Source organism: Mastomys coucha, unplaced genomic scaffold, assembly GCF_008632895.1.
Source record: "Mastomys coucha isolate ucsf_1 unplaced genomic scaffold, UCSF_Mcou_1 pScaffold19, whole genome shotgun sequence".
NCBI classification, from domain to species: Eukaryota; Metazoa; Chordata; class Mammalia; order Rodentia; family Muridae; genus Mastomys; species Mastomys coucha.
Window position 1 is genome coordinate 8990995 of NW_022196901.1, and position 12253 is coordinate 9003247.

Consider the following 12253-nt stretch of genomic DNA (forward strand, 5'->3'; position numbering starts at 1 on the left):
ATTATGGTTATATTTTCCATAGAAATTTTGCTTTGTAATATTTTTAAAGTGGAAATCATTCCATGGAATGAGTTGACTCAAGAATTTCAGCTTCAAAACCTGCATTTAGGGTAACAAATATTTTAGTTATTATACTGAACAACTAGTTCAGTTATTACTGAACAACTCAAACAGAAAGAAGAAATTATTAGTATAAATGTACCTGAGAATCCTTACCGGTACATATTTTCCTTAACTTATTTTTTACCAACTTTCCTTTTTATCTCCTCACAGTCTTTATTTGCAGGGACTTTTGCTTGCTTTACTGTAGGAATTATCAAATTCTAATGGGACATAATGTAAATCAGTTAAATACAAGGCAAGGCTAGCATATTATAATCGGGGGGAACATTATACCTTGTATTCACACAGCGTTACCTTTTAAAATTTCTCAGCACTGGTGACAGAGACCAAAGTTACAATTCCTTTGTGTGTCTCTGTAATGTATATTGTTAAATAACTATTTCTGACAGAGTAATTTTATGAAGCTTATTATAGTGATTGCTCTTATATTCCTTTGAAGAGCCAAGGACTCTTAATAGCTCTCGATTTTAAAATAACAGTGCACAATAAAGAAATTTTGAAAAAGCAGGAAACTAAGTTTGAACAACTTGATTAGAAAAAAATTCAGGGGGCTGAAGTTCAATACCTAAATTTATAAAAAGAAAGATAAAATTAATTAATATCAAGTAACACAAAATGAGAGTGAATAGGAAAAGCATTTTTGTCAGACGTATAGACAACAGAGTACATGAATTTAGAGAACATCTGTACTTACAGGCAGGGGAAAATTAAAAAGCATCAAGAGAAGCAATTGTAGAGCTCAGAAAGTCACAACCAAGACTCACACTTTGTGAGGAAAGAGTCTCTCTTCACAGATAATACCTAAAATGTTCCACAATGACTAGGCAATTTACATAAGCCCTATTACTTCTTATCAAGCATATCCATGCTTTACATCTATATCCTGGGACCCCAAAGAGAATTTTAATGCAGTAAAGATAAAGAAGCACAAACTAAGAATAAGCTAAGAACTCAATCAAGTCACAACATACACACACAACTGCTTTAAGCTGTGCTAAACATTTAATGAGACCTGGCTCTTCACTCCCCAGGCTGTGACAGTTATTCTGTACCTGGAGGCAAATTCCCTTTTCTCTATGCCATCCCACATCACTGTCAGATTCATCACTTTGATGCCATTGTTATCCAACTGGAACTATCACTCACACCTTCAAAAGCCAGAATAAACAGATTTTGTTGGCACAGAAAACTTTCCAGTTGGGACCCAAATGTATTGTTCTCTTTTATCTCAATATATGTATATATGCTTCCTTGTGCAAACCCAACTTCGTGCCATTACTCAAATGTGGATTACATTTATTTACTTTGGGGATTTCCCCATTCTGTTCCCTTCAGCTAGCATCATCTGAATCCCTGTTGTCTTCAGTACTCCCCTGATGCCCCCAGACACCCCCAGTGTACAAAAACACATAAGTATGTCCACTTAGTTACCACATGCCCCAAAACATCTTTCAAGAATTGAGTCAAATGAAGCCACACTTCAGCTTCTGCAACAGAAAACATTCCTTGAATTCTTGTCACACGCAGTGTTCCTATCTACTGCACTAAGTAGGTTGAATGGTATTAGTTCTGTTATGGATACATGTGAAATGCTAAATGCAAGTGCTGAGCACATAGTGAGCTCTCAGTTTATAGTCAACGTCGGTAAACAGCCTCCGACACTTTTAAATTTTATAATAATGACTTTAATGTATTGCTGCTAGATATCACTGATGTAATTTCCAATTCTGACTATGAGACCTCTCATATTCTTATTTCAGATATCTTACATAATAAACATTCAATGTATATTTATTACATAATCAAATATTTACACTAGTACTTTAAGAACATATAGATTAGCAAAGTCTTTCACAATGTAAAACTACCTATAAGAAATCATGCCTTGGCTGAGCATGGTGGCATATGCCTTTCATCTCAATACTTGAAAAGCAGAGGAGAGCAGATTGCTATAGGTTCACAGTCAGTCTGTTCTACATAGGAAGAATTGAATTTGACAGGTCAGCATAGTGAGAGCTTATCTCAAAAAGAAAGGAAATATATTATGTACTACTATTAAAAAAATCATGTATATAAAGTCCAAAGTTTCTTCAGTTTCTTGTAACACATGTTCATACCCCAGACACACCTTTAATAAATCCTACCAAATATATTAGGTAGAAAAGCTTTACTGGGATAGTAGGACACAAGAGAAACATGGCATTAACTAAGAAGACATACATTCTACAATCTAATGAGTTGAGCCTTTCGTGAAGGTGGCTACATTGAAAGGCACTGTATTTACTGATAAACATGATGTAAAGAACTGATGAGCCTTCAGCCCCAAATAAAAAACAAGGATACCAACATATCAGTGTTTTGGGGTTAACTAATAGTTCTTACCTTTTATCTTTTAGAACAAGAGTGTGGCAATATTTGAAGTATATTAATACCAATAATACACTTACATTAACGGACGTCACCTTTAGAAATTAAACACATTTACCAAATTTGCATTACTGTCTGGTTGTTATTTGAGTTGTAGCTAGTGTCTGTTATATATCTATGTTCTCACCATGTCATTTTCTTAAATAATTACCTCTAGTATGTATTAAGACAAAATTATAGATTTTTTTAGTTTTTTATGGTCACTACTACTTAATAGCTGTTCGTCACTCATTCGTTCATTCACACGGTTTCAATAGATTGCAGAGTTCACTCTTTTAATGTGAAAGTAATATAACAAGATATGTATTTCATCTAAAAGAATTTAATATGAAAAAATAATGAGTTATCATTGAAGACTAAGGCTAAAGGAAAGAAGCAGACAAAGGGAAGATGTGAATAGACTGTTAGGAAACTTCCAGACAGAATCTGCTTCCCACTCTGCAAAGATCAGTGAAGTGGAATGGACTATGCATCCTGACCTAGACACGAGATATCTTCACTGCTTAATGATAGCAACACAGGAACCCAAATCTCACTGCATGGACTCTTAACTGTGTTAGCAGACAGCACACACACACACACACACATTGTGGAAGTTATTGTATCATATTTTATTGCATGGTTGCATCAATTTTCAACTAGTTTTAGGTTCTGAAGTTGTTTCTAACTATGTTGAAGTTACGAGACTGAGAATCTAAGTAGAAGAATGACAAATGTAAAAACCAACAGATGTGTTTCTCTGTTAGTACTGACTTACGGGTTATGTGCTATAATGCTTTTCTGTAACAAAGTAAAACTTACTTAACTAATGTTTTCAGTAGGATCTTTCCTTGCACATGTGATTTGAGACTGATGTCAACTTTTTTGTTCATGAAAAAAATCTAAAAATGGACAGCTCTCTCCTCTGCTACTAAAAAGAAGGATTCATTCAGGCAATGAAGTGATGTTGTTAAAGATAGCTTTTGCAGTGCTCTAGCCATAAGCCATGTGCGACTGTGGCCCATTTGAAATGCGACTAATGCCAGTGAGCAATGGAAGTTTTCCTGTTTTAAATTAATATAAATTAAAGTAGGAGACATGAGTCATGGTTGTACATGGCTGCACAGTGTTCGTCTGGAGTCACTCTGTTAGGGAAAGCAAGTTCCGGATGAATTTGATCCCAAAAGGAACTTCTTTGTCAAAGTGCAGTATACCACAATATTTCCTGTGATATCTTATTGCGTTCATTCTGAACTGAAGTCCACAGATTTTCCCTGTCTAATCATTGCCTGTTTGCACTTGTTAATTAAGAAATGCACAAAGAAGGCTAATAAAACTTGTTTGCAAAAACCAATAAAGAATTCTCTTAGGAAGTAACTTCTAAAATTAATCTTTAAGGAAAGGTCATGATGGGTTGGAATCAGTGTTCTAAGGGAGAAAAGAGAGGTTTTCAGGGAGGTCACAGACCATGGGAGAATAAGGGAAGACTGTGAAATCAAATTATTTTTGAAGTATGATATATTCTGCGAGAAGCTGGAAGAGGGGAAAAGGAAGCTCAAGAAGCTCAAAATAATAGACATTCAAAAATTTCGTGAAGTACTATTGTTTTTACTTGTGTTTTATAATTCCCCAAAACAATGTGTATTCTTCCTCACATGAGCAGGTTTATTTGCCTTGCATTTATTACACACCATTCATGTTTAAATCATTAAATAAAATAACTTAAATTGCAACATTATTGCCAAAATTTATTACTTGGACAAGATTGAGATTTAAGAAATTTATTGCCATGATGTCACCGATGGTTTCTAATTTATAACACTGTGGAGCAGGCATTAGCATGGTTATTATTTCCTCTAATGCCCTACCTCACCAGTCCAGTAACATTCAGGAAATCCACAGACAGAGGGGAAAGAGTAGTCTTGAAAGCTAAAAATAGTCGTTGAAAACTGATGCAATTGTGTAATAAAATATGGCACAATAACTTACAAGATGTCTGTGTAGTGCCTGCTAAAGCCATTAGAGTCCATACAGTGAGCTCACGTGTTGCGAAAATGAATAACTGTTTCAGCGTATGTAAACTGAGGAAAACGTATGCTCAATGGTTTTGGGGTCTCTAGTCAATATTTACATAAGTGATACATTTACCATTCTTATAAAGAAGAAAATCAATGGGTATCAACAAGATTTTTAAAGGACTTTTGAATTAAGCCCAACCATTATCTATGTTATGTATTATATACACATAGGAAATTAACACACAATTATATTATGACAGAGTTTTATATAGTGATCAAATATTATGTGTTTTATAGGCATTTCTCATCAGAAATGGAAACAGTAATATTAAAGGTATCCCATAAGTAAGTATGGGATACTTACCTATTTAAAAAATCACTTTATTTTTTAATTAATTGGGTGTACTCAATTGTGTGACAGTTTATGGAAAAGTGCATAAATGTGTATGTTGATGTCTAGAGAAATCAGATTATATGGACCTAGAGTTGTAGGTGGGCTCCTTGATATGGATACTGGGAACTAAACTTGGGTTTTTTACAGGAGCAATATTTGTTCCTAACCATTTAGCTATCTCTCCAACTCAAGAGGGATGAATTTTAATGAGCATTTTAAAAATTAAAATATGTTGATATTTTAAATATAGTCTTCCACCCTTCTGACTCTTTTGAAATCCTTCCCCTACTCCCTACCCACTAAACTTCATGGTTTTTTTTCCTCCTTTAAAAAATAAAACACACTCACACATACACACACTAAAAATCGACATAGAATCATTTGTGTTACCAACTACTGTTGTACATGAACCATGCCCTGAGTATGGTTGATACATCCAATGTTGCTCCATTGAAGAAAACTGATTCTCCCTCTTCCAGAAGCTATCACTTGCAAATAGCTTCTTGGATAGAGACGAACTTTGTGTCCCTTCTGCATCTCGGTGCTGTAATTTTGTATGGCTTGAAGTTGTGCAGGTCTGGTGCTGTCACGGTCTCTTTGAGTTCTGAAATGTAACTGCCCTCTTTTATCTGGAAAACAGTCTTTCCAACATAGTCCACCACGTTTGGCTCATACAGTCTCTGCCTCTTCTTCAGCATACATCTCTGAACCTGGAAGAAAAGGCTGTTGGAAAGACAACTCGTTTAGGGCAGAAGCCTCCAAAGATCCTCGCTGACTTGTTCAGCTGACTTGTTCAGCTGAATTGTTCAGTTATGGGTCTTTTTGTTAGGTACAATCTATTGCAAATGAATCTACTCTGATGAGGGTTTTCCTATGTACTGATCTATGGTATGGCAATATATCTTTAGGAGTCATTACTATGCACAGTTAACAGAATAATATGTGCAGCTTTGCCCTGGGATCCATGACCTATCTAGTCTCAGGTTCATAGTTTCATTAGGAGTACTAGTAAGGATTCCATATCAAGAAGCAATGGAAAAGTAGTTGATGAGTTATATAACATTTGTGCTATCTTGGTAACAGAGGGCATGTCTTTCAAATGCTCATTATTATAGTTTGCAGAGCTCCTAACAATGAGATTAATGATTTTTCCCCATCTGTTAATATTCATAGTGCCTTATAGCACAATGAATCTATTCAAAAGGATCAAAGCTTCTATTTGAACACTGGTTAGATCTCTTCAAGTTTGATGTCATAAGTGGTCTACTTAGCAGTCTTCCTACCTCCACCTCTCCACTGTTAGGATGATGGGTATACCACTATCAGGAAGATGTTCTAACAAATTGTCCTCTGCCTTCATTTGAGGAAAAGGAAAAATATACATATATTAAGATAAACAACATTTTTGCACTTTGAAGGTTGTTATGCTATTTGTTTCTTTTGTTTTACAATAAAGCCTTTCAAGTACACTTTTATCCAGGAAGAGGAAAGAACAAATTTTAGTGTTTTATGAGAAAACAAATATTTATAAAAACCCATACTGTTTTACTTGTGTTTGCAGCACTATATAATCCTATAAGATAGAGAACATTTAATAGAAGAGATTCAAATATTTCAATAGCAGTTATACTTAAAGGAGAGATATTTTATCATCAGGAGGAGTGATTAACTTAATATTCATATATGAAGTTAATGAAAAAGAAAGAGTTTCTAAAATAACTCTCTGGTGACTTATTCAGTCATAATTAAGTACTAATATATTATTTCATATTACATTAAAATTTTTACACTATCAGTAGCAACTTATTTTAAATATGCATATTCTTTGAGTGATTATGTGAACAACATTAAAAGAAAAAAACCTGCTTCTTATTTTTCTGCATTAAGATAGTTTATATAAATTTTATAGTAACTTGTTTTACTTGTGAACATATAATGACATTTGCCCTGTAACATGAGAAATTTTGATAAGCATAAGACACAGTTGTTTTACTATAGTAAAAAGGGAACAGATTTTAGAATAGATTATAATATTTTATATAGTTTCACAACACATTTTTACATAAAAGTGAGAGTTTCTTCTTCTGTTGTGATGAGGGATCTTAGTTTTAGAAGGGCTTAGGGTCTGGCCTGAGGTCCAAAGCTAGCAAATGACAGAGCCAGGAATAACAGCCATTTTGTCCAATTTCAGCATCTTTAGAACCATTTCCACGTGTGATGGGTATGGGCTTTATACTACAAGTATGTGTATGCAAGTAACTTTATACACTGCTCTCTACAGAATACAGATGCATATTCTATGACCACATCTCACTCTACTTAAAAGAAAACTGCATGTGTTTGCAGCACTATAGAATTCTATAAGAATAGAGAACATTTAATAGGAGACATTCAAAAATTTCAATAGCAGTTATAATTAAGGAAAGATATTTTATCATCAGGAGGAGTGATTAACTTAATATTTATATATGAAGTTAATGAAAAAGAAAGTGAGTTCTGAGCAAACTATCGGTTACCATGACCAAGGATTATTTTTTTCTCTCTCTTAAACCATGACTGACATGCTGAACCTCTGTTCCTTTGGAGCCTAATCTTTTACTTGTAAATCAAATACTACATGACATTGGAAGTTCAGCTCATCTAAGTTGGCATTGTTTAAATAACTTAGACACAGGATCTCAGACATTATGTCTTCCATACTTTGAAAAAAATGGCTTCTCTATGACAGAGGGTAGAGTAAAAGTTCTATGAGCAAAAAAACCAATAGGATTTGTACTATTCTTTCCATGACTTCTTTCAGTGTTTCTTCCATCTTTCAATAAATATTCCTACTTAGTGATTGCAATAGCATTTTATTTGATTTGTGTGCTATAGACTCAAGCAGAAATAGACCCTCCCAAATGTACATTTTTGTTTTCTGGTTTCTAATTTTAATAAAATACAAGAGATCAATCTACTACTTATAAGTTTTCTGTATCTTCATTAGTCTAACTTAATAATTTTCATGTTGTATCTTTGTTACTGGAGTATCTAAAATAAGGTTAGATCTCTGGTGATTTATTCAAACATAAATAAGTACTAATATATTATTCCATATTACATTAAAATTTTTACACTATCAGTAGCAACTTATTTTAAACATGCATATTCTTTGAGTGATCTTCTGAAAAACATTAAAAGAAAAAACCTGCTTCTTATTTTTCTGCATTAAGATACTTTATATAAATTTTATAGTAACTTTCCTGGTAATACTGTAAGGTTAAATATTTACATTAAAATTGAGTTTTCAGACAAGAGGTTCAGAGTTATGGTAGGGCCACATGAAATCTGAATCTGATTATTTGCCAAGCTGGGCTTGATGCCTAGATCACCAACATTCCCGCTATAACTGCAAGATTCTAAGAAAATCCATAAATTATTACACAGTATGAATTTCAGAACAAAGCTGAAGCACCATCAGCTAGCAGACAGCTGATACAAAATCCTGAATTAATGAAAATAAAGATGAAGACAGGTAATTCATGGTCACTGTAACAGAGAGGCAGAGTGGCTCAGTTTCCTTCCTTCTGCACTTTTCTCTGCAATTCAAAATGGGTTCTAAGAGTTCTAACTTGAAACTGTGCCATTAGTTCCATCAGAAATAGTAAGTGTTAAAGTGATCCTTACTGACCATAAAATGAATCGTTTGCCATTGTAAGTTAGAAAATACCTTTATGTTATTAGTAGAAGAATTGCCAAGCCCACTATTTTATTTTAGTCTATGGACATGTTAATGCACTACTGGAAAAAGCAGACATATTCTGACCTAATTCATACCCAGGTCACCGTGTATGTAGAATGCCGGAAATGCTGTAAGTTTACTCAGCTGTCACATATACCTAACAATATACATTCCTACAGAGGGTTCTTAGCCGTGAGTCTACGGACTACTTATTTAGCGTTGGTTGTCATGCCTGCCTGTTATACATACATTACCCTGTGCCATGAGCATACTTCTGTATGCAGTTAAAAGTTTATCCCTGCATCTTGGTCCTGGATCCCCAAAAGAGATGACCTACCTGTTAAAAAAAAAAATGTGTTCACTGTTCTCTTGATGCCACCCCACAGACAAACTCTGACAAAAGCACAGTGGGTACCTTGAAAGAGACAAGGATAGTTTCTTGTCCCTTGCTAGTTAATGAAGTGTCAGAAGATTCCAGGAGAAGCATGTAAGCTACACAAAGAAGAGAGGAGGGCAATTGACTGCTCTGCATTGTGTATACCGAAAATCAAAGAGAAATTGTCTAGAAATGTAATCTGTTATTTTCTTTTATATAATAAAGAAAATGAATTGCTTCGTGCACACCTAAATTTTATTTTTCCAAGAACCCTTTGTATATGACATATATGTGCTTGGCACACATGAAACATTAAAAGACCACCTTAGTCCTACAATAACAGATCCCGCTCTTTGGTTGTCATTTGTATCTTTTTAGTCGCATCATGCTTACAGATTAAAAAATAAAAATCATCAAACTAAGTAGCTATTTGGCTAGTATGCTAGTATTAGCTCTCTCAATACATTTAATTTATTTTGTCTCTAAAGTTTACACTAATTAATGTACTCCATACTGGATATGAATAATCAACTTCTCTTTGATTTACTGACATGTTGAACAAATGCTTCTTTTATTAATAAATGAAATATTTCTCTTGCTTTACTCTTCAGGACAACATTTTTAAACTGCAGGACTCACATTTTGAAAATGGTCGTGGGAAGAGCCCTTATGACCCCAAACTACTGACTGCCTCTCTTCTGATAGGTATGTAGCCATCAACTGATTAAACGGTGAATCTGTTATAATGAATAACAAGGTGCCCTGGTCTTTTAACCTGCCAAGATTTTCAATTCTTATTTATTAATAATGTTAGGAGCAGAAAATGTTCACAAACACAGTTTTTTTAAAAAAAAAAATTGAAAAATAAATCACTAATTGTTGACTGGTGTTTGCCCTACTCAAACTGAATCATGTCCAGGAAAACATCTTAACTATACCTTAGAATAGTTGGCTGAATTAGTACACTTCCTTGGTTGAAGTTTAATTTTTTTGTTTTTCTTTGATTTTTTTTCTTTTTAGATTTGTTTACCTTATGTATGTGAATAAACTGTAGCTGTCTTCAGATACACCAGAATATTTTTTTTTCTAAGAATGTTTTTATCTTCATTTCATGAAAAACTAGAGTAAAAATTTTGAGATGTGTCTAAGAAAGAACAGCATACAGTGTATCATGAAGGTTGCACTTCAAGACACTAGTGTTCCAACATTTGGACAGTATGATGAAGCCAAGGGCTGGGATGGTTGGCAGAGACTCCCTTGTGCTATTTTCTTTGACTCACTGAAGTATCTTGTCATATGTGTGAGCCTAAGGAAAATATTCTGTCATATGCTCTCTAACTTCAGCATCTTGTTTGCTTAAACACTGGCATCATGGTATAGGTGACTCCCTTTTTCCTTTATACTCATCATCTCTTTTCTGGATTTTTCTTCTTTTGTTATTTTATTTTTTTATTAATCATTCCATTCGTTTACATCTCAAATGATATCCCACTTCCTGGTTACCCCTCCACAAAACTCCAACCACATTCTCCCTCTCCCACATCCCCTTTCTCTCCATGAGGGTGCTCTCCCACCCACCCACCATTTTCCACCCTACTGCTCCAGCATCCCCCTACTGGCCAAAGGACTGGAGTTTTCTTCTTTATCTCTGCTGCAGAGGACTGGAGAATAGTTAATAGTGCAAAGATTAAAGTGGGGGGAAAGAAGTCAGAGAGTTAGTGTGTGTTGAAAGGTAAAGAGTTTTTAGACAGACTTTTAAATATCTGAAAACTGGGCTTAACTAACTGCAAGCTAAAAGTAAGGAACCATACACGATGTTCCTCCTCACTGGCCTTCCTCCGCTACTCCCTTCTTCCCCTTTAAGACTTTACATTTTTCCTGTCTTTTTAAGTTTTGAACCTATCAACAACCCTCCACACACTATACTTTTGTATTTCTTACATGTACATAAAATGCAAAAATTAAAAAACCATAAAAATTTCAAACATCAAAGTTTCGTTGAATTTTTAAAGTAAATTAGTGTTGAGCTTGTTTCTTGTAAGTCTATAAGGCTTTTCAATTCTTTTTGAAATTGCTTTTTATACTCATGAAAATAAAACTCTAGTCATGTAAACAACCACATGAACTGCAGAGATACATGTCCACTATTATCCAGTGTTTACTTTATCATTAATCTTTGCTCTCTCTAGAATAAAATATTGTAATATAAATTATCTCTATAATAGATTTTCAATCTAGGCAATTCCAACCCATTTGATCCTTTTATGAAGCATTTAAAAAACCTTTTAAACCTGAAGAAAAGTTGCATACTTAGCAAACATAATTTCCCTGTTCGTGGATAACCTAGTATTCACATGTGGATGCTTTCCTCCTGCATACACAATGAAATTTGAAAGTTGCCTTCAACAATGAAGAGGAATCTTGCCTTGTTCTAACTTGTAATCCCTGTTTATTTAAATTGCACACTGAAAAATGAGAAATATTATTCAAAAAGCAGTCTGTAAAACTGTGCCTAAAGCTGTGTTAGCCTGTGGTGTGCTCCTCAGAAGGGATTTGCTGTGCCTAAAGCTGTGTTAGCCTGTGGTGCGCTCCTCAGAAGGGATTTGCTTATTTATTTTATTATTCCACTGAGAAAGGATGATGACAGTTGGTATTACATAGCTCCTATGGTATGCAACCACACAAAGTCCATGAAGTAAAAGAAAGGCCAAAGTTTGGTTTTATACTAGGGTTTCTTTGAAAAAGATGTATAGGTTGCTGAAAAGGAAAAGAGAAAGAGAGAAGGTCAGCAAGACATTATGTGGCTGAGAAAGAACAGTAGACCTTTCAGAAATACATGAGAGTCTAGACCTAAGATACCCACCACAGCAAAATGTGACCAGAAACTTTCAGAGTGATGAAATGCTTATTAATAAACCAAAATAAATTACTTTCTGAATCAGTTTAAAAACAACAGGCAGAAAGAGCAACAGTCCCTTCAATATTTGGTGAAATCCCTTAGCATACCCACAATGATATATTTAAAAGGTTTGAATATTTATTGATTGATTTGGTGTGTTGGGGATGCCAGTGTGGCAGCACCACAGACTGCATGTAAAGGGACAAGTTGTGGAAGTTGCTTCTCTCCTTCTACCATGTGAGTTGTGTGGGATTGAACTCAGGTGGGCAGACTGGTGGCAAGTGGTTTTATCCAGTGGCTATCATTCGCTCTCATG

General features: G+C 34.5%; 1 protein-coding gene across 4 annotated transcripts in view; it reads left to right on the forward strand.

Moving 5' to 3' along the window:
- Sema3a (semaphorin 3A) overlaps positions 1-12253 on the forward strand; it is a 447592-nt gene that overhangs the window by 358300 nt on the left and 77039 nt on the right. For all 4 annotated transcript variants that reach the window (XM_031380015.1, XM_031380018.1, XM_031380016.1 and 1 more), the window contains one exon: positions 9650-9743. In XM_031380015.1, coding sequence (XP_031235875.1) covers positions 9650-9743 — 94 coding nt within the window. The remainder of the gene's footprint in view (positions 1-9649; positions 9744-12253) is intronic.